Source organism: Gobius niger (genome assembly GCF_951799975.1).
Source record: "Gobius niger genome assembly, chromosome: 16".
Classification (NCBI taxonomy): Eukaryota; Metazoa; Chordata; class Actinopteri; order Gobiiformes; family Gobiidae; genus Gobius; species Gobius niger.
Window position 1 is genome coordinate 8040954 of NC_136867.1, and position 21162 is coordinate 8062115.

General features: G+C 41.5%; 5 protein-coding genes across 5 annotated transcripts; 2 read left to right on the plus strand and 3 right to left on the minus strand.

Moving 5' to 3' along the window:
* Positions 1-260: 260 nt before the first annotated feature.
* ccdc197 (coiled-coil domain containing 197) lies at positions 261-5623 on the plus strand. The gene is made up of 9 exons (XM_079573674.1): positions 261-601; positions 679-721; positions 1490-1666; positions 1802-1959; positions 4278-4360; positions 4442-4614; positions 4869-4979; positions 5045-5161; positions 5240-5623. The coding sequence occupies exons 1-9, from the start codon at positions 498-500 to the stop codon at positions 5414-5416; spliced, it is 1143 nt and encodes a 380-aa protein (XP_079429800.1). The 5' UTR covers positions 261-497; the 3' UTR covers positions 5417-5623.
* Positions 5624-6073: 450 nt separating this feature from the next.
* On the plus strand, positions 6074-8082 carry LOC306975906 (ubiquitin thioesterase OTUB2-like). Its single transcript, XM_079573706.1, has 5 exons — positions 6074-6319; positions 6393-6511; positions 6855-6939; positions 7017-7208; positions 7457-8082. Exons 1-5 carry the CDS (start codon positions 6194-6196, stop codon positions 7694-7696), a joined length of 762 nt encoding a protein of 253 aa, XP_079429832.1. The 5' UTR covers positions 6074-6193; the 3' UTR covers positions 7697-8082.
* Positions 8083-8937: 855 nt separating this feature from the next.
* On the minus strand, positions 8938-12731 carry ddx24 (DEAD (Asp-Glu-Ala-Asp) box helicase 24). Its single transcript, XM_079574327.1, has 9 exons — positions 12711-12731; positions 11774-12613; positions 11000-11449; positions 10764-10917; positions 10128-10640; positions 9943-10018; positions 9593-9781; positions 9387-9516; positions 8938-9307 (listed from the first exon to the last, which is right to left on the minus strand). The coding sequence occupies exons 2-9, from the start codon at positions 12603-12605 to the stop codon at positions 9024-9026; spliced, it is 2628 nt and encodes an 875-aa protein (XP_079430453.1). The 5' UTR covers positions 12606-12613; positions 12711-12731; the 3' UTR covers positions 8938-9023.
* A 1200-nt stretch (positions 12732-13931) lies between these two features.
* Positions 13932-17408, minus strand: serpina10b (serpin peptidase inhibitor, clade A (alpha-1 antiproteinase, antitrypsin), member 10b). Its single transcript, XM_079572902.1, has 5 exons — positions 16689-17408; positions 16011-16619; positions 14548-14821; positions 14265-14412; positions 13932-14193 (listed from the first exon to the last, which is right to left on the minus strand). Exons 2-5 carry the CDS (start codon positions 16612-16614, stop codon positions 14002-14004), a joined length of 1218 nt encoding a protein of 405 aa, XP_079429028.1. The 5' UTR covers positions 16615-16619; positions 16689-17408; the 3' UTR covers positions 13932-14001.
* Positions 17409-17497: 89 nt separating this feature from the next.
* atxn3 (ataxin 3) lies at positions 17498-21097 on the minus strand. Its single transcript, XM_079572903.1, has 11 exons — positions 21009-21097; positions 20235-20399; positions 20114-20158; positions 19950-20035; positions 19801-19867; positions 19634-19721; positions 19440-19569; positions 19204-19370; positions 18994-19132; positions 18851-18915; positions 17498-18770 (listed from the first exon to the last, which is right to left on the minus strand). The coding sequence occupies exons 1-11, from the start codon at positions 21051-21053 to the stop codon at positions 18727-18729; spliced, it is 1041 nt and encodes a 346-aa protein (XP_079429029.1). The 5' UTR covers positions 21054-21097; the 3' UTR covers positions 17498-18726.
* Between the last annotated feature and the right edge of the window lie 65 nt (positions 21098-21162).

The following is a 21162-nucleotide window of genomic DNA, read 5'->3' on the forward strand; positions in this document are numbered from 1 at the left end:
AATGATTTGTATCTTCTTTTTTTATCATCAAATCTTGCATCTTGTATCTTTTAGCAGCAATTACAAATTATTTAAGCAGGCAAGGCAGGCTTCACGAAAGCCTATAATGTACTATTTCTGTCTCTGATAATTGAAGTAAATTAAGAAGAGGGACTCCTGAATGTACATTTTATTAGTTCGAAATATATATTTATTTTTTAATTCGTTTTCACAGCAGAGAGTGCGCTCTGTGTGCTCTTCCCCATCTTTGGCTTTCATCAGCAGCTCATTTCCATGCCTCATTCAGTCAGTAAACAGGACCGCCTCCCTGGCTCGTTGCCGTGACAACGATGAAGCGATCCCGTCGCATTCCCAGTTGTTGCGCTTGTTGTTTCCCCGGCAACAGCCACACAACTTCGGGACAACATCCGGAAGGACCCTTGTTGCTCTTGTCCGAACGAAGACTGAAATACGGGCGGCAAGTGTTCAGATATTTAGGAAACTAGCAACTTAGCGCCATGACGACTAGCCTGCCTTTTCTGGACCGAAGCGACCCACGTCTGAAACTGACCGTGGAAAACAGAACGAGAAACGTGTTCGTGACACAGGCTGAAGACAACAGGTAAGCAGGGCCATACACTGCTCTGTGTGTGTGTGAGGTCCATTCAGTTCTAACGTGACTTAACACTTCCATTCTAGGCCCAAAGAAGAAAATGTCAACCACATACCTGTTGTTACAGAGGTAAGCATTGCTGGGGGTTTGTGTTGAAAAACAGTTTTCATTCACAGTCATTGAGGTATAACTGTAAAACTGAATGCTGAGGTTTCTAACAGCCCCTGGGTTATAGTTGTGTCAGTAAATACTGCGCTTGTCCATATGAATTAAAAACTAGCATGTAGATCAATCTCTCAGCACAAATTAGAAAGGTGTGGGAATATTCAATTACACAGGTGGTCAATTGAACGTTCAAACCAAAAGATTAATATGGCAAATGTACATCTGCATGTAGATATTGTCATTCTTAAAAGCGGTGTATTGAACACACTTATTGGCCCCTGCCATCTAGATAGAACATAATTAACCTATTTGAATATTCTTAAAGGTCCTATACCTGATATTTTTACCAGGCAGTGGAATTAAAACTCCTGAAGTGAATTGTGAAAGTAGACATTTGTGTAAAAGACGCTGGATGATGGAAGAACTAGCAGGCACACTGTTGTCAGCATTATTGTTACAGTGATCCTGAAAAAGTGACTCAGCAAGTCGTAAAAGGTGCTTATAAACCCATTCCTGTAGAAGAATTGGCACGTTAGAAATGAATTAGGAGTGTTGGAAATGAAATAAATATTAAAAAAAATACAAAAACTAAAAGCAAACAAATGTGTACAAATAGAAATTGAAAAAAGGGTAACAGTGACAAGTACTAGATAAACTATGTCTATGCTTTATTCAACTTTATTTAGTTAGGAAGTTGGTTTGTTTCTCACTATATACATTGTTTTCCTGTAGACACCTTATCGACTCCTTGAGGCTGGACTGAACTCTTTGCAGAAGACGCTGGTTCTTCAGAAACAGGCCGAGTTGGAAGAAGTGAGCGGACTGCTGGCTCAGAAGAAGCAAGAGTTTAAGAGTGGTGCGGAAGCTTTAGCTCAGCGGCGCTCTGAACTGCAGCTCAAACAACAGCAGGTACGGAGCGAGGCAGGCAGCCGCGCAACTCAGTACTCAAAGCTCAAAGGGCATAAATAATTCATGCCTGACAAAATTATTCAAATTCTACCCAACACTGACGTTTTGCTTTTGTTCATTTATTTATTTCTGCAGAATAAAGAAAGAGTGAGCAAGTTTGAGAGGTATGTGGCTGAGAATGAACTGAAGCAGCACCAGGCACTGAAGAAGTTCAGAGATGCACAGGAGCAGAATAATCTCAAACAGCGAGACATAGAACGGTTGACAGACAGGCTCATTCGACTGCGAGCCAGGTGAGCAATACATCTCATCGTCAAACCCACACCTGATTGGCTTTGAATTTTAAAGTACAACAACTTAAGCTTTCTGCTACACCCCTGGTAATAACTAAAGGGAGATTCCCTTCAGTAGCAGGGGTGTAGCGGTTCAGCTATCTTACGGTTCAGTTTACGGTGCAGGACCCACGTGCATGAAATAAAATAGCCTAACTGTTCATCCATAGGCAGTATTTATAGTCTACAATTGCCCCCAACCCCCCCCACTTGTTACTTGTTACTTAAGTCAATTCACATTTTATGTTCATCCCAACGGATCCAGTGGTTCAGTTTGACAGTGTAGTTCATTTCTTTTTCATTGTAACTTCATTGCACAAACTGTACAGCCGACTTACATCCTGTATACTTAGTGTGTGGTTTGTTTATTGTGTAAATGTCATCTGGATTGGCTGCAGCTACAAACATGTAAAGGTCTGTTTTAACCTTAGTTGTGATATACAGGTGTTTAAATTGGTCAGGGAAAATTCCTATTTCAGTAGGCCTATTAAAATAATTAGTTTTACGTAGACTTTAATGATATCACGTTTAACAGGGGGCTGCACTGGGGACACAGGCAAATATTTAAATAATTATTTGTCATTATACAACTGTACAACGAAATTTGTCCTCTGCATTTGACCCATCCTTCGACACCGCTGGGACGACCCTTAAGGAGGAGCGGGCAGCAGCACTACCGTGCCCGGTGACCCATCTCCAGATGGGGCTGATGGTTCGCCTACTGTGCATGTTTTTAGTGGTAGGGGTTACCGGACTACCCGGAGGAAGCCTACACAGACACGGGGAGAACAGGCAAACTTCACACAGAAAAGCCCTGTCCAGGTGGGAATCGAACTCGAAACCTGCTAGCTGTGAAGCACAAGCGCTAACCGCTGTAATACCATGCCATGCTTTGTATAGTATATTCTATAAGTCTCTAAAGCTGCGCATTTATAATGGGCGAGTCTGCAAACACGTGCGACTGATTTAGCGTGAGCTAATCTGTGGGTTTTGTCACTGTTTCAGCCTGATGGCAGTCAATGACAATAAATAAAAGGAGAGGGGAACTTTGCTGATTAAAATGAAGAGAGAATGAGCGGAGAGGACAGCTCTGCTCCATTCTGCACCGGGAGACATTCGCCTCAGCTCATGTTTAACTGAAATTTATCACAAGAAAGTTCCATCCCAGGCCCGCTTTAATCGTGTTGAATAAGAAACTTTAAAGCGAGAAAAGAGCAATGCAAGACTAATATTTCTCTTTCTCTGCGTCATTGCATTACGGAGCTCACCTTCTTCTTCAAACACACGCACTTGACTTGAAGCGCGTGGTGCTGTGTGGTGTGTGGGCTTAACCATTTGGGACAATTTTAAAGGGGTGTCGTGGGGCCCTGAGATATCACCCATAATTGTTGTTTGTGCAAAATGTACTATGATTGATAGGCTCTGAAGCTCTGTGGAGGCTCGTAGCTGGTCCGCCCGCCTTACGAGGCCGGGCTCCTCGCCTTTTTGCCCTTATATGGAAAAGGCTTTGTAGGAGGAGATTGAGCAGCCATGTTAATTTTAAAGACCACTCGGGATCATTACAATGGATGGGGTTGAATGGAACACCGATCATCTCTTCTATCTTAAATCTATGACTTGAATCCAATGTATTTCAAAACATGTTTGCGAAGGTCTCAACTACAGGGAAGTTAGCCACCTAATAAATCCTTATGGAGATGTTTTTAGTTTATTATACTATTAACAATTATGTGACTATTAAAGTTGCAATAATTGATTCAATTAATTGTGCAGCAGCTCCACAATGAATTTAATATTAATTTCGAAACATAAATCAGAAACCATATAACTGCATTCACGATGCTTGTCAGAAAATCACAAATCACGCAGCCCTAATCTGTCAGACATTCCACCTCAATATAAATTTTATATATTATATTTAAATATCATATATTTTATATACTTTATATATTACCTGTGTTTAACTTTTATTGTGTTTATTGTACATATTGTTACTGTTCTTGTACAGCACTTTGGTCGACAATGGTTGTTTTTAAATGTGCTTTATAAATAAAATTGACATTGACATTGACATTGATAAATTACCTCTAGAAATAAACAATCAGTTAAATAAAGCACGGAAAAGTCATCCATCATTGACAGAATATATGACAATGTTATTCAACATTCAACTGTTCTTTTGCGGTCAAATTGACTGTTCTTCTTACATCGTTACAATTATGGTGTGACTGTAGTCATAGCTGTTTATAAATTTGAATCCTAATCTCCCTCATCCACAGACAGCTACTTTTAAAAGACAGGATGGTCAAATACAAAATATATGAAGACTACTTGGTCAAAACCATAAATTTTCTACCACACAGTAAGTCATATACTCACACTGTAAACCTTTTGAGTGATATCCCCGTACACCTGTTCAATGCTATACATTACTTTTTTATAGGTTACCTTGAAAATGACTCAGAGTCTTTAGTTTTGCCCATCATCCGGCGCCATGAGACCCTGTCCATCACTCACCAGGAGCTCCTGCAGCATCTGGAAAATATGGAGGATGAGGTGGAGGAGAAACAGCAACAACTGCAGACCATGAAGCAAGAGCATGGCATTAAAAAGCTGGTGAGATATTGACAAGTACATACAATGAGTGGGTTCAAAAAGTATTCAGATCTTTTTAAATTCTTTTCGTTTTTACAAAATGATTCAGATTCTATGTAAACAAGGGGGCCATTCCATTGCTCTCAATCATGTAAAGTGGGTAGGACTGTTAAGCTCTATGCTGCAGAATAAAATACAAATTCTTAGATATAAAACCTCCCAGAACCTACAGTATTAAAAAGGTGCTCATGCTAATCATGTTAATGTAATTGCAGATGTCCAATAAGGAGCTATCTGAACTTCAGAATGAGTTGGAGAGTCTAAAGGAAATGAACAAGCAGGCAGAGTTTTCACTACTAATGGAACAAGGGCAGTCCAGAGAGATGGTAGTGTATAAAGTATAAGTGGCTTGTAACACTGAAAGCCAAATGAGTTAATTAATCCTTTTTAGGTGGAAGAAGTGGGAAGTATCCTCATGGCTATCAACAATTTGGCAGAGCAGTGTCATCTCCCCGTATACGGACCACTTGAAGACATAAGCGTGTTAACAATGATGGACATGGTAAAGGTAATATCTGGGTTAATTTTCACTTTTTTTTTTTCAGTGTTTTACTCACTTCCTAACTGAAAACGTTTGTCTTTGTAGGAGTACATTCTGGACAAGGCGGACACAGAGAGGAGAGCCAGGAGACTGATGGAGCCTGGCTCAGCAGTGACATCTCTGGCAGAGAAGAAAGGGAGAGGGTCCATGAAAAATATGGGCAGCAAAACTCAGCTGAAAAGTTCAAGTAAATTCAGTAGAAGAAGTGACACTTTTAGTTAAAGAAAGAAGTCCAGTAGTGTGTGTTTTGTACTGAGTAATTGCAATATTTAATTCCCATCACGGTCATTTGTACAAGTGTTATTATATTTAATTGTTCACTTGTTGTTGAGTGGAATGTTTCTTTGTTGTATTTTGAAATAAATGAGACTATTCAAATGAGGCTGCTTGACCTGATAACAGGAGCCTGTAGGAGGGTAACTATGCTAACTTTTAAATGTCTTTACACCATCAATTTGTGCTGTAACACATTTAGTATGAAAACTGCAAAAGATTTGAACAGCAGCTGTGTGTGGTGCTCAGTTCATCTTTCAATACGTCCACGTGTTGGCACTGTGGGCTAATAAAGCTAGCGTTAATTAGCCATATGATTAGCATAGCTAAATTATGCAGCTAACGTTAATGAGCAAAAGTATGAGCACCTCATTTTAAAATACATTGACATACTGGTCTAAAAACATATAATAATAGTATACTATAGTATAAGTTAGTTTTATTAATAATAACGGTAAAATAGCCAACCTTATCCATGGACAGGTTGTTAATATACCAGAAACCACACTAGATTAAAATGAATGTTATCAGACCTTCTTCCTCTAAATGCAGTGTGTCTGTCTCTTTAAGAGAAGCACGTGGTACATACAAACATCCGGTGATTTCCGTAGACATAAACAAATGTTCACGTTGACATGCCGCTTGGACGTTCTCTTTTCTCGCATGGTTTCACTTTAGTTTCACCCAGTTTTTTGACAGAATGTGTCTGTATGTGTGACCGCTGAAATGCCTCAGGGCCAGGGCCAGCTCGAGGACGGTGAAGGTCCGCAGATGGAGGGCAGACGGCTTGTCTCTCACAGAGAGGACATTTCTTCGTACTTCGCAGACCAAAGGCCCAATTCTAAAATAACTGTAGGTTAATTTGCTTATATGTAACGCGATGTTAGCTTAATAAAGAATAGCCATTTGCTTTTCATTGTGTTAGGAGGTGTGCAGACAGTTTTCCACCGTGAGAAAAGTGTGCGGCGATGGGAACTGCTTCTACAGAGCCTTTTCCTTCGCATTCCTGGAGTCAGCCATACAAAACCCCAGAGGATTACAGAGGTCAGTCACCTACAGTACGAGCTTAGGCGCGATGTAAAGGGCCAATATGCTACTAAGAGCTGTTATTCCAATTATACAAATCCCATTTGCTAATACCCTACAACAGTGTTTCCCAACCGGGGGTACGGGGACCCCTGGTGGTACTTGAGCACTTGGCAGCAGGGGAGTAGAACTTTAATATTACTTTCAATGAAATGGTCGTTTTAATAATATTTTTAGTAAAATCTTTGAGAGAATTTTAGCTACATTTTGAACATAGCAATTGACTACACTAAATCTATGTTTAGTTGCTTCTACTTGTGTCATTATTTTAAAATTAACATATTTTGGCAACTCCACCCAGGTTCATTGACAAGATCGAGGAGAGCAACATTGCTTTATCTTGTGCTGGCTTTGAGGAGAGAAGTTACATGGAGCACCTTCAAAAAGTAATTCAAGTCAGTATGTAGGTAGTGCCTGTGTTATAACTAGATTAATAAATTTTGACCTTGATATTCTCTCTTAGGTCATCAACGTTTTGGAGCGGTGCAAGTCTGAGGGGAGCGTTGAGACCCTTCACTCAATGTTTAACCAGCCCTCCACGTCTGACAGTGTCGTCCAGTATCTGCGGCTCCTCACCTCAGCTTACCTGCAAAGCAATGAGGACTTCTATTCCAACTTTGTGGAGGCGCCCAATCTCCAAGCTTACTGCCATCAGGTTAGTGGTGTCATGCTGCTGCCCCCTAGTGAAACTGAGACTGCACAATTTGGGGGGAGAGCAACTTATCTGACGATTTGTGATGAAAAATTGCGATTAGTTGTGATTTATGTGTTAAGGTAAAGTTTTTCAATGCATATTCTAATTAACTTCAGAAACGTTAACTTTAGAGGGAAAACTTAATTATGAACTACTAAACTAATCTCTCCAATCGTTCAGCTGATTCCTAACTTTTACTTTTTGGTCAGGAGGTAGAAGTCATGGCAATGGAGTGTGACCACGTGGGCATCCAGGCCTTGTCGCTGGCTTTGAACGTGGGCATTCACATAGTTTCAATGGAGGGGGACGAACAAAAGCTTGTTCACAACATCATTCCAGAAGGTGCCGAGCCATCTGTGCACCTCCTCTATCAAGCATCGCATTACAACATCATCTACCCACAACATGCAGCCTCATCGACGGAACTGAAACCTGTGTGCATCAATTAAACTCAGGAACGGACACTGTTTTTGCATTTTAGTGTATATTTTTGCTATACAATAACACATTCAGGTTTATGACATCGTATTTAAAGTCACACTGCAGAACATTCCGGGTTATATGCTGCTACATCACAAAAGAGCAAATAAACTGACATACACGGCACAGACATAGCATGCCAGACACCACACATGCTCCCGATAGTCATCTAGACACAATGTTGTGTTGGCAGTTGTTTAAAAAAACATGAAACACATTTGGAAAACCAAATAAATTAAAACCTGAAGTCTGGCTACATGTAGTCAAAGCACATGGAGAAGAGCTACTGATGTCCTGCTTCCAGCTTGCAGCAAAGGTATGTAATGTACAGGTGAACTCATAAAATTAGAAAATATCGTGAAAAAGTTCATTTATTTCTGTAATTCAACTTAAAACTAATATATGATATAGACTCAAAATGACATATGTCAAGCCTTTGTTTGAATTTGGATGATTTTGGCTTACAGCTTGTAAAAAACCCAAATTCAAATGACATGAAATGAGAAATGTCAGCCCTCTTAAAACCATATTCTATGTACTTGGTACGGGCCCCTTTTACTTGAATTACTGCCTTAATGCGGCGTGGCATGTATGCTATCAGCCTGTGGCACTATGACATTTAAAGCCCATGTCCAGGATCCATCTGTGTGTGGTGGCTCCTGATGCACCGACTCCAGCCTCAGTCCACTCTTGTGAAGGTCCCCCACACTTTTGAATGGCCTTTTCCTTACAGTCCTCTCCAGACTGCGGTCATCCCTGCGGCTTGTGCACCTTTTTCTTCCCCTTAACTTTCTATTTATGTGCTTTGATACAGCACTTTGAGAACATCCAACTTCTTCTGCCATTACCTTATGAGGCTTTTGTCAATGATGGTTTTGGATGAATGAGCTGATGAAAGGGTGACAAGGGTGTTTAAGCTACAATAAAGTCCCTTTTCACAATATTCTAATCTTCTGAGATTTTGTATTTGGGGTTTTTATAAGCTGTAAGCCAAAATCCTCATGCAAAATGGGATACATCAAGCCTTTATTTGTTTTAGTTTTGGTAATTATGGCTCAGTTTGCAAAAACCCTGAATAAAACTGATGAATCTACATCATATATTACGTTTCACATTTGTTGTATTACAGAAATAAATTAACTTATTTACAATATTCTAATTTGCCGAGTTTTCACCTGTTTTTCATCAAGAAACAAAAACATGTAAACAAATTCATTTTATTTAAAAGATGGTATGTTGCACAGTGTGGATTTAAATAGACCCACCAATCTTTGTATTTATTAACAATGTACACAATTATTGCTTATTTTTTCTTTTCTTTTCTTTTCTCTGTTTACGTTTGCTCATTTGTGGGGAACCATTAACTTTCTGCTTGCTCTGTTGCATTAGGACTTTGGTCAGAGCACTCTGAGTCCCTGCCAAAGCAGTCTGTTTGAGCGAGAGTTTCCCCATCTGGGTGGGATATTTAGTCTTCATCACTTTCTTAAACACAGGCTGCGAGATCAAATGCTTCAAGTGCGTTTTCATGCCCTTCACCATCCTCTGCTGGTGGACATCGGCGTGCTCGTCTTTGGATTTACCTGAGAAAATGTGTAATAGCGTTGTAATATCGCGTTTGACTGGAAAGCTCATTTTATATTGGTATTAACCTAGTCTTACCAAGTAAAAGGTCTTCATCCAGGTCGACCTCGAGGGCTTCTGCAGCTTGTCGGAACCAGGAGTCGTGCTTTTTTTCCTTACAGTTGTGATACTCAATGCTTTCTATATTTCTGGCCAAATCCACCCGCTCCTATGTATCACATAACAAATCTCTGTTATACAAATGTATTTTCTCTAGAACAATCCATCTATGGATCGTTTCTTACCTTAATAGCTTCCATACATTCCGTCTCTATGGGAAACATCGGGAGATCTTCATCCTTTCCAAGAGTTTTGAAAATCTTCTTGAAGTTAAGCACGTCATCTGGGCCAATCAGCAATAAACACAGGCCCTCTTTGGTAGCTCTTGCTGTTCTGCCGCTGCGATGGACATACGTTTCCGATGTCCTGGGAACCTGATGTTAACATGCCAATAACTATTTTTGTACTAATAAAATGCAATCTGTTGTCAAAAACTGTATCATTTTCAAAAAGTATTAATTCGTTTTGTGTTGTGTAACAATTATATCTGGCATATGTCTTTTAACGCAATAAATATCGATTGCCAAAAAGTTACCTGGTAGTGAATAACTTGTTGAACGTCTGGAATGTCTAGTCCTCTTGCCGCCACATCCGTAGTCAGGAGTACAACACTACAAGAGAAATGTCAACAAATCACACATGGTGAGATATTACTACACTATTTTCCTGATCACAATGACTTATTCTATCGATTGCGGACACTGCTTGACACAAACCCACCTCTCCCTGTCAGCGAATCGTTCCAGGTTTTTCAGCCGCTGTTTCTGCAGCATGTTGGCGTGGAGTGAGAAAGCGGGACAGTCCAGGATGGTCAAAATGGATTTGAGCCTCTTGATGCAGTCTATGCTGTTCGCAAACACCATGGTGCGGCCCGGGTGCTGCAGCAGAAAGTAATAAAGGAAATAGTCCTTGTCGTCTTTCTGACAGTGGATCCGTGTCTCTGTCAGCGTCTCCACGGTAGCCTCCTTCCTGGTCAGATCGATCACTTTCGGCTTGGCTTTGATGCCCACTTTGTCCATGAGGATCTCCAGTTTGCTGCGCTTGTCCACGCGCTTTTTCTTCTTTTGCAGGAGGCGCGTGGGCAGGGTGTAAGCCAGGGTGAGCGTGGCGGAGAAGACGAACATTTGTCTTTTGGGATTGAAGTGAACTGTGTGCAGCGCCTCCAGTATGCTCTCCAGCTCGCTGAAGTGGCCTCTTTCTACCATGCGGTCGGCTTCATCTATGACCAGACACCTACAATATAATAGATGAAACGTTACGTCATTTTACTGATGATGACAAAATATACAGTGTACAGAACGACTTATGGAAGGTTTAGATAAGTTTATAAGAAGTTATATTAACAATGCCGTGTACCTAAGTTGTCTGAGGTTTTGCAAGTGTGGATCCTTCTCCTTCACCAGATCCCACAGTCGCCCAGGAGTGGCTACGATAATCTCAGGCCTGCGCTTCAACAACCTCCGCTGTTTGTGCTGAGACATCCCGCCCACGATTATGGCTGTTTTGATATCTGCAGAGAAAGAGCAAAGAATACCGTTTAGGCTTAATAGTGCAGCACTGTTACATTACACCCCTCACTATCCGTGACTTACTGGTGAACTTGGCCACGGCGTCGATGTGGTGTTTGACCTGAACGGCCAGCTCTCTGGTGGGAGCCAGGACGAGTCCGAGCAGAGGCTGATTTTGGCTTCTGTCGCTCGGAGTTTCTTCCAGGGGGGCCGGGTCAAACGGGGCCTTCGCACCTACTTGCACACATCCGAGCTTGATATCATCCGCTCCACCTTCTTCTTCTTCTTCTTCTTCTTCTTCTTCTTCTTCATCCTCATCATCAGGATCACCCTCGCTGTCACCAACATCTGCACTTTCCGGCTGGTCTTCTTCCGCTTCATCTTCCGCTTCTTTGTCAGCCTCAGTGGGCTTGTCCGGTAGATACAAACTCTCAGTCTTGGTGGTATCACTTTTAACAGTCTGGTCGGGGTGTTCTTTCCACTCCAGAATACTGTGAATCATGGGAATAGCAAAGGCCAGGGTCTTTCCACTACCTGCAACAACATTGTTAGTTAGTTCATAAAACAAATATGTGGCACTTACATTAAGATTTAATAGGTTTGCCATTTTTGTTCCTTGTGAATACTTACCCAAACAAAAATACAATTAACCATTAAAAATATTCTGGATAAACTCAATCCCCAACTATCCAGAGGGTTTGTTTACATTACACTTTTCCTGATCTAGACGCTACTCAAAAGATAAAATACATATTATGCACATAAATAAGAATACATATGCAACAGGTGTTCGTCCATCTTACTAAAACCATTGAGCTGATCTGCAAATTCAACCCACACACAGAAGTTTTTCCTCACCCGTCTCTGCAGCCCCTAGAATATCCATGCGGTCCCTTATGGCCGAGGGCAGTGCCAGGGCTTGGATGGGTGTGGGCGAGCTGAACCCCAGACTACTCAGTGCCTTCAGGACAGGAGCAGGGACATACAGATCCTTCCACGCACGCATGTCAGCATTAGTGTCCTCACAACCAGACAGGGCAGCACTAGTCCAATTCTTTATTTGCATTTTGGGAGGCTTTGATGGCTTGCTTTTGGGTGCCTTCTCTGATAATTCTACTGGCTGGTCTTGTGGAGGTGATTCCTGCACTGGCTGTTCCTCTGTTGAAGCATTGATTTGTTCCTTCTTCGTTTTCTTCGCCTTCTTCTTGTTGTTGTTTTTCTTGGCTGGCTTTGTTAATGCGTCCTGTTGAGAACTTCCAACAGAAACCTCCACAGCCTCTGATTTCGTCTCCTCGTTCCCCTCTGGTTGGGCTGCTTTGTCTGCAGCCTCCTCCTCCTCCCCCTCTGTGCTCTTTTTCAGGATCTTTTTCTTCTTCTTGGCCTTTTTCTTGGGTGTTTCTGTCGTCTCCTCGGTTGCCTCTGCATCTCCCTTCTCCTCAGTGGCCTTTCTCTTGGTAGCCTTCTTTTTCAGCTGTCTGTCCTGCTCTTTGGCTGCTCTGGCCGCCGCCTTCTCCGTGTCGACCAAGCGGTAGCTCGTCAGCTCCTCGAAGCACAGCAGCCCCTCCATGCCCTCGTCCGAGAAGAGGCTCGGGTCCAGCTCCACGGACTTCCATTTGCCCTTCACGTGGATGCTCCGTTTCGCCTGTTTGATGGGCTTCTTGCCGTGTGGCTTCATCTTCCTCGACTTCATTTCTGCGACTGAAAGAAAGAACCAATGTGAACGATAAACTCCTCGCTGGTGGTAAATGTTTCCGTAAACCTCAACATCATGTGACTATGAAAGGCGCAAACTTACTGTAATACTGCACCGAGGCGTCTTGATGCGAAAATGATTGTATGTTCCGTCTACTGTTGACATGCACGCCTGACACACGAGGAGGCCGCCATGACAGTTTGATCACGTGGTTCTGGTCTGTGAGGTTCGTGACCGCCACCTACTGGATAAGACGCGTATAACCCTTTTAAACAATTGCTTAATGCGTTAAATATGCACAACTACATGCATATTTTTATATTTAGAAATTAAACGTTAATAATTTGTGTAAAGGGGTATTTTGACTTTTTTAATTTTCTAGTATGGTACTCCCAATGTTCCTATATCAAGCACTGAAGTGATAGTAAGTGTAGTACAAATGTAATAGATTGTGGCCTGCAATTTTACCTGATAATAGATAATTTTCTTTTTTGTTAATATCCTCCTTTGCTCATCTCAGCAACTAATCAGAATCCTCTGTGCCATAACTTCAGGTGGAAAGTAAGTAAAAAGTACAAATTATAGGTACTTACTAAAACTTACTAAAATACTAAAAGTGTTTTATTGTCAGTGACCTCTCTACATTGAACTGGTTTAGTCCCAGTTTCGACTTGGTTTTGTGGTTTACCCTTTTAGACCTTGTTCAGATCTGGTTTAGTTCCTGTTTTTGACCTGGTTTAGTGGTTTACTTGTTCAGACCTGGTTTGATTCGATTGATTAAAAAAAAATCCTGCACATTAAACTCTTCAACTTAAATACTTTTAACTTGCATATTTATTGACTTATTGCAATCTTGCAGTCTATCAGTTTAAAGGCCCTACACCTATTTTGTTTTGGTTGTTACAAAAATGATAGTGACATTTTTTTTTTTTCTTAGTTGTAATCCCTGATTGTGTATGAAATTGAGAAAGTAAAGTAAACTTTTTTAAATTGTTAGTTGTGGCCCACAGTCATTTAGTTTTCACCTAACTAATATCCCCTTCTACACATTTATGTGCCAGTTTCACAACTTCCAGAGAGCAATACTCCTACAGTAATGTAAACAACTATCTGCAAGTTCACAATCCATGAAAAGGCTTTATAATTAGAAACGTGTCTCATTTTACAAATAAACTCAAGACCAAAACAAAATTCATTCCTACTACAAGAAAAAAGTCAGATGTAGGTCCTTTAAATTGAGTTTAGCTTTGGGAACTTAAGTCACTGCTTTTTTTTTCTCTCTTAACCATAAATAAAGATCTGAATTATAGTTAGCTTTTTAATGAGTTCAATGGATTTAAAGGGACATTTACAGCACAAATAGGAAAATAGATTTAATAGACATTCTACAGTTCTAGCTTTTGGTGGGGTCGATCACTCTGCCCATGAACAACAGGGCATTAGTGTCTTCATGGAATATGAAAAAGAAGAAGGGTCTGTTGGCAATGAAGGAGGGGGGTAAAGAATAGGGGGTGATGCCCATTGTCGTCGCAGCGGCCGCAGTGGTGCCGGCTTCATCCACGTCAATCACAGCCTTGTGCAGGACCTATGGGAGAACGCAGAACATTGTCATTACCATGAAGATGTCGTTACCAAGAACAGGCACAAGAATCTGACCTCAGACACTTTGAGTTCTCTGTTCTTGTGAAGATTTGTCAGATTGGCAATGTTTGTGAAGAGAGTGGAAACGCCCATATCAGGTAAGATCTTGTGCAGTTCGTACGACCGCTCCATCTTGAATTTGGGCAGATGGACTTCCACTTTGCTGAAAACACAAAGGTACTTGTTTTCCATTTGATCAACAAATACGTTTATGTGATTTTTGTGTCACACTGCTATATAATGACATAGAAGAAACTAAAAGAGGTCTGAAAAGCACATCTGGAACTTTTTTACCTACATTTCTCTCATGCCTCGTAACCACCCTTGAAACCTGTCGGCGCTGATTTCGTCATCAATGGCCGTGTAGTCGACTCCTTTATTGGGCAGCAGGATGAGCATCGACACCCCATGGTCATAGGGAAGCTTCAGTACTTTGGCACCAAGAGAAACATCATGCCCCATGTAGAATCGGGCCTCCCTAAACATCATCTGCACTTTCACCACGTTGTAATTGTCGATGTAGAACGGTTCCGTTTTGGTATAGTTGGAATTGAAGGGACTCTTCCATTCCCCTGTGATGAAGAAAAAAACTGTCAGAACAAAATGTATTTAGATATAAAGTAACTGGAACGATCCTATGTAGAACGGGAACAGCTTCGGGGGTACTAAGCTTCAAACTTTGCTTATTTTAGTTACAATTTTTTGTCTACCTTTGGATTGGTCCTTCATATTAGCGCGTATTTGACCTTTCAGTGACCCAGTGGCTTCTATTTGCCTCAAGGATGCTCCACGACCAACTTTTTTTTCTTTTTTACCACTTTACATTGTACAACACTTTTGAAACAAGTTATAATAACGTGGATTTGATTAGTTTTTCTGGATGGAAAATATGCGTAGCCATGGAGACGGTTCCATTAGCAGTGAAGACCTACCAGAAACCCTAAAAACAACTGATCCTCCAGCAGAGGTGGGCAATTCATTTTATATTTTAGGGCCATTTGAGCCCACTCTGGTGAGGGATGGTCGTGGAGCCTCTGATACACCGCTATGCAATTCAGAAAATGCTTAGAGGGCCGGTTTCTGCCCAAGGGCCGCAGTTTGCCCACCGTGATAGAAAGTAAAGGCACCGCACTAAACATTCATACAGCGGCTGGCTCATTGAAAGGTCAAATACACACAAATATCAACTTTTTTTTTTTCCCAGATAAAGAGCTACTTAAAGCACAGTAATAGTATTTGCCATAATTGTAGCAGTGCTGCTTGTACTGCTGAACGACATAGTTTAGAGATGCATGAAAGGCTTTAGAGCCATTAGAGCTTAAAGGAGCAAAATGAATTTATTTCTCTTTTTGTAGGGTAAAATTCTTTCCCCACCCATAAAAGTATGTTGTAAAAGTAGTCATTTGTGATAAAAATCAGCCTGATGCGTGAAGTTTGCGCCATATTATGATTTGTTGATGTTGTATATGGTCATTCCAAATAGTCACACATCGACTCCGAAAAATACCCATTTCGTCACATGTTGACTTAAAGGGTACTTGCAACATACGCAGTGCTAGAGCTGTTCAAAATAAAGCTCTGAGTTTTATATAGCGCACCTCCCTATACACTTTACTTGCATGGCTCAGCTGGTCGAGCGTTCGCCCACCGATCCAAAATTTGGTGCTATAATCCCCGCGGGATTGGCAGCCACCTTCCCGTCAGTCAGCCTCTTGGCAGCTGTGGCGACATACAATTAAGACCGGCGCTCGTTCTACGTACCCCTGAAGAATATGGTGTTGACAAGCATGAGCTCGGTCTCCGCATCGAGCGTGGAGAGCATCTCCGTCAGCCGCCCCTTCGTCTTGCCTTTGATGTGCTCGTTGATGCGGGCCACGCACTGCCTCGCATTGGAGAAGTTCACGGTTTTGATCTCAGCCTCAAAATACTCCCTCATCTGCTCTTCGAACGCCTTCTCCACGCGCAGCTTCTCGCTCAGGAACATCGTCATGTCCTGGTCGAGCCGAAGCGACCCGTTCTGTGTGATGTTCTCGTGGAGGAGCTGGAACAGCCGCGGGATCAGCTCGGGCCGGTTTTCCTCCTCCAACTGCCGCAAGTTGAGTCCCGTTATCATCTCCTCGCGCGTGTCACCGCCGGCGGCCATGAGGAGGGCGGCGAAAGTCGTGGAGATGCTCAGAGGGGAGAAGAAGACGTTTCTGTCGTCGTAGCTGGATATTCTTCTGTACAAATTCATCGCAAAGTCCATATTCTTGTGGGAAAGATCCGTGATTGTGGCATTTCGTAGGATTTCTGGGCGAGCCGGGGCAAAGGCGGACAGAATGATGAGGGAAAACGCCCAAGTCGTCCTGGAGAGACGGTCCGTCATGGTTCCTGGCAAGACAATAACATAAAATCACCAAAAATCACTCAATTCAAGTGCACTACAAAACTAATACATACCAGCTGGGGCCAGAGGATGTCCAACGCTTCAGCCTCTTATTTGGTGAAGCAAAGTGCAAGTGTGTTCAGAGAGCTACACATTAACCCCTTTGTGGGCGTTTTGAGAACCCCCCGCCAAAAAATGAACAAGAAATGGTATAAAGAGTGAACATCGATTTAATCAACTAATAAGTATCAAAGAAATGTTCAGCGTCGACGTACAACCCAACATGAGGAATTAGTGCTTACAGTCAGAATGTAGTGAGTAAAAAGTGAGCACAACCCAACAAACCAAAACTAATAAAAAGCCCAAAGTTGTGGAAAAACATATGACGTCATTGATTCAATAGCGGAGGTCAAGCTTCATTCTTGCACTAAAGCACTATTTTTACAGATATGTTACAACGGAAAGAGTGTAAATGATCAAATCGATTGGAGAAAAGGTGCACTGCAAACAGACCACTGGTAGTGGGTCCAAATATTAGGGGAAACGAGTGAATGTCAAAATGCTTCTTTGGAAAAGTATCTCATTTGGAAGTTACGTAACGGTCACCTTCATAGAGTGACACGATCAGAAAGGTTGCGATCACGTGACGCCGTCGAATCCTACAGTTTAATACTGAGGTGGAGGACAGGCCAGGGCTCTATGGAAGAGTCCGTAGAAAAAGGTTCTCAAACAGTCATCTGTCCTAGGTTGTTTTAGTATTGAGGACATTTTTTGTCTTCGGTACAACTGAGAGCTGACACAAGCATGGCATATTTGTTGTTTTTGACCTTGTTTGATAGAGTTCAAGGTCTTCTTTATTAGTCAAATTGAACTTGGGTAATGGATAGACATTTTCCAATTATTTATTCAATGATGGTGAATTGTTGTCAGGTGAAAGGACTTTAAGTCACAAGATGATTTGTGGACAAAATCACGCTCAGCATAAATGGAATTCATGTTGGCCGTCTCTTACATAACTGGTGACTCTCGCATTAAGTCCCCTGCCCTCCATCTGAAATCATTTTTAGAATGTCATGAATGCAACCTTTATTAATACATACAGTTCCTGCTTTGTTTTTTGCCTTACTTTTACTTGGTCAAATAAAAGTAAAGGCAATAACAAAGCTACAGTTCATTCATCATGAAAATACTGTTGCATGTATCAAATACAGCAGGTCTAATTAGTGCATTTAAACTTCAGGATTGCATCAACAAACCTTCAGCTGTGGAAAAAATGTGTCTTAATGATTGTTTTGGTTCACATCATACTTCAAAATAGTAATCTAAATACTGGAGAGGTGCAATACGTGTCATGTCTTGGGGAAAATTGAAAGGTCGCCATAGATTTAAATGTAAATAATAACGTGTGCATCTCCTATGGTCCAGACAGTGGCTATGAGATCACATTTAAAAGCACTAACGTTTATTTGAGCTATTGAGCAAACGTAGCATCAGCAAAGAGTAAAACCAGATGCTATTGGATGGAATAGATTGCATGTGCTGGGTAAAAAGGAAAGCTATACATTGTTGAAAGATTTAAAGAGCCAGTGTTAATCTATTTCTGGGCAAAAGCATACAGTACATTTCTTTAAAACTATGCCAGTGTATTGGAGAGGTCGGCATTCAAAGACATGAAGGTCTACAAACTCAGGTCCATTACATCAAATCTCTATCTATGGCTTACCTTTTGGTCTGCAGTGACCTCGAAGTGCCTTTAACAGTCTGCATTTAAACACAGCAGCTGTGTGCTCAAGATTCTGTCAATACCTTCCAAAGGAAAGGAATTCAAAACATTTACAATAGAAATTGAAGGCGCCATGGCAAAAAGGCATTTGCAATCTTGGATAAAATGCATCATGAATCTTCGTGGTTACACTTTTTCCAGCCACACTGAGTCAGTTTGAGAAATCCACTTCTTGCATGTCCATCTCATCTCTATGGCCTGTAACCAGCCAAGCACTTGTCAGCCTTCTGCCAGTCCTTACATTTGCATGTGCAAAAGGTTAAAGGAAGGAGCGAAGCTACCCCTTATGGGGACACCAAACCCAGAGAGCTGATCACCGGAGGACAACTTCAGGGCTGCTTGTGCTGCTCGTCCTGTTTGGTCCCTGATTTCTCTAATTCCAGAAGGACAAAGTATTTTATTTACCGTTCTCAGAAAGGTTTTTATTGAAGTTGAATTAACCTAAAAACTTACCCGAGCTGTCAGAAGGCTTTGTCTCTTTTTGTTGAGGAATGTTGGACTGAACTTGTTGCTGTTGTCTAGAAGGATACATGTGTAACAATAGCAATACTTGCTGATGGACAATAATTATTTAAAAAGAACAAAGCCCAAATTACCGATCAAAGTAAGCCTGTCTCTTCTTTCTCAGCTCTTCAGCTGTGAGTGTCTCACTTTGGCTGTCCCCTTGTGCTATCTGGCTACTAGATTGTACTTTTCCTGTTGGAAGTTCTGCAGAGGTATTGCTCATTACAGCCCCTAAATAAAATAAAAACGTATTTATCAGTACACAATAATATATGGATGGTGCTGTAATCCTTTACCATTACCTTGCATGCTAAGTTGTATTGCTCGGCGCAGGTCAGCCTCCTCATCCTCCACATCGATGTCTTGTCTGCTGAGAGCCAAGGCTTTCTTCAGCTCCTCATCTTCATCCACTACGTCCTCCACCACGCCGACCCCCATCTCATTCTGGCCCAGAGCTACAGACCGACTACTGTAAAAAGACAAAAAATATGGAAGACTTTTCTGAAATGTATAATATAATTTTCTGCAAGGCACTTACCCGGAGCTTGTTTGTCCCTCCTCCTCCCCGATGAGCCGGGGCCGCTGCTGCTGCTGTACTCTCATGATCGCTAGAATCTGGTCTGCTTCACACTCCGGCAAATTTCCTCTGATCACAAAAATGGAGTAACCTGTGCAGAGTGATTATGAATACTTCAAATAAAACACATTTTTGGTATATGTAGTCTACGCTACCTTCTTGTTGTAGCTGTGCAAGGAAAAGTGCTAGATATGTGTCCGATATTAATTCAGGTCCAGTCAACAAAGAATTCAAATTAAACCACTGCAATAAAGACAAAAAAAACAATGTTAGTAAGGAAAGTGTTAAGAGAATGTTATGACGAACTCCACACTATTGGTACCTGCTGTCCGAGTTTGCGTATAGTGAACCAGTGCTCCTTGTAGTTGCAGATAAAAGCTTTCTCATTTCTGAAAAAAAAATCAAAAAACATTTTGCTTTTATTGTTAAACGACAGAGATAAAAAAGCATCAATTAAACTAAGGCATTTACATTGGATTCAGCATCAGACTCTGGTATTCCCGGCTGTTAAAGAGGATTAGTTCTAGACCCCACACTCTGAGAGCGTTGCTAATGACCTGCAAACACAATGACAGAAAAGAGTTGCAGCTCAGACACTGTATAAAATGCATTTAGAGAAACAAACTAGTGCTCACTTGTATTGAGAAGAATCCACTGTCGTCCATATTGCCAGAAGGTTGCTAAAAAAGAAAAGAAAAAAACGTTAAGCATTGGGTAGCGTAACTGCAAGAATGGCAATTGAAGGTTTCTCCTTACCTGAAGAAAAGTCCTGTACTCCTCGCTGCCCACTCCCCCCTCAGCCATCCGTGCCCTCTCCTCCTCATCCAGCTGATGAGCGATGGAGGACAGGTCCACAGGCGTGAAGTACTCCCCTTGGAGAAGATTGTTCAGACAGTGTTGGGCACACAAAGAGCCCTCCTGCTGCAAAAAAAAACCAAAACAAAATCTATTTTTATAATGTAAACAAGAATCATATTGGAACATGTGTGTGTTAAAAGAAAGGGATATGGAGATGAAATGATAGAACTGTTGGATTAAAATGAAAATTGTTTGTGAAAAAAAAAAAAAAGTTAACAACAATGTCAAGCCTAGCAAACATATGTACATGCTTTTCAAGATATTTTCTAAACTTGAGCAAACATCACAAACACGCTCGAACAGGCTGGAAATCTGCTTTATGTTACTGACCCAGGACTGGCCATCTGCAAAAGCGGCTACATGGCTAGCTGACGTAACCACTTCATAAGCACTTCACTGATCAAACATTCACATCATTGAACAATCACAACGATGTGAATTATCAGGGCTGGCAAACATAATACAGACAGATCTACAACAAGATCGTGGAATGCTTACTGCAAAGAAAATCAAAAACTTTGGTTAGCAGTTGTCATTAGCTTGATGCTATTAGAACAATACATTACGCCCTGGTGCATTCGCCTTACGGCCAGTCACATGACACACTGGTGAAGAGAAAGCGCTCATGTATGTGAACCAGCACTGTTATTCTCTACAAATGATTTTACTTACTTTCTCGTGAAATATAGAATCCATCTCCAGCTTTCTGTCAGACATTCAACTCTGACCCCCAGTGTTTTCATCAGCGCAGAAAGCTGCAGCAGCTCTGAACAGCGCCGCCCAGTGGACATTTACGGGGCTCACTGTTCTTTCCTTTCTTTCACAT

Coding starts and splice junctions, on each gene's coding strand:
- ccdc197 (XM_079573674.1), top strand. CDS start 498: ATGACGACTAGCCTGCCTTTTCTGGACCGAAGCGACCCACGTCTGAAA. Junction 1,667..1,801: donor TGCAGCTCAAACAACAGCAG/GTACGGAGCGAG, acceptor TTATTTCTGCAG/AATAAAGAAAGAGTGAGCAA. Junction 5,162..5,239: donor CAATGATGGACATGGTAAAG/GTAATATCTGGG, acceptor TTGTCTTTGTAG/GAGTACATTCTGGACAAGGC.
- LOC306975906 (XM_079573706.1), top strand. CDS start 6,194: ATGCCTCAGGGCCAGGGCCAGCTCGAGGACGGTGAAGGTCCGCAGATG. Junction 6,940..7,016: donor ACATGGAGCACCTTCAAAAA/GTAATTCAAGTC, acceptor ATTCTCTCTTAG/GTCATCAACGTTTTGGAGCG. Junction 7,209..7,456: donor TCCAAGCTTACTGCCATCAG/GTTAGTGGTGTC, acceptor CTTTTTGGTCAG/GAGGTAGAAGTCATGGCAAT.
- ddx24 (XM_079574327.1), bottom strand. CDS start 12,605: ATGAAGTCGAGGAAGATGAAGCCACACGGCAAGAAGCCCATCAAACAG. Junction 10,019..10,127: donor CGATTCGCTGACAGGGAGAG/GTGGGTTTGTGT, acceptor TTTCTCTTGTAG/TGTTGTACTCCTGACTACGG. Junction 9,308..9,386: donor GGATGAAGACCTTTTACTTG/GTAAGACTAGGT, acceptor ACATTTTCTCAG/GTAAATCCAAAGACGAGCAC.
- serpina10b (XM_079572902.1), bottom strand. CDS start 16,614: ATGACGGACCGTCTCTCCAGGACGACTTGGGCGTTTTCCCTCATCATT. Junction 14,822..16,010: donor CAACACCATATTCTTCAGGG/GTACGTAGAACG, acceptor TCTTCATCACAG/GGGAATGGAAGAGTCCCTTC. Junction 14,194..14,264: donor GAGAACTCAAAGTGTCTGAG/GTCAGATTCTTG, acceptor GTTCTCCCATAG/GTCCTGCACAAGGCTGTGAT.
- atxn3 (XM_079572903.1), bottom strand. CDS start 21,053: ATGTCTGACAGAAAGCTGGAGATGGATTCTATATTTCACGAGAAA. Junction 20,036..20,113: donor GTGGATTCTTCTCAATACAA/GTGAGCACTAGT, acceptor TTGTGTTTGCAG/GTCATTAGCAACGCTCTCAG. Junction 18,916..18,993: donor AGACAGGCTTACTTTGATCG/GTAATTTGGGCT, acceptor GTATCCTTCTAG/ACAACAGCAACAAGTTCAGT.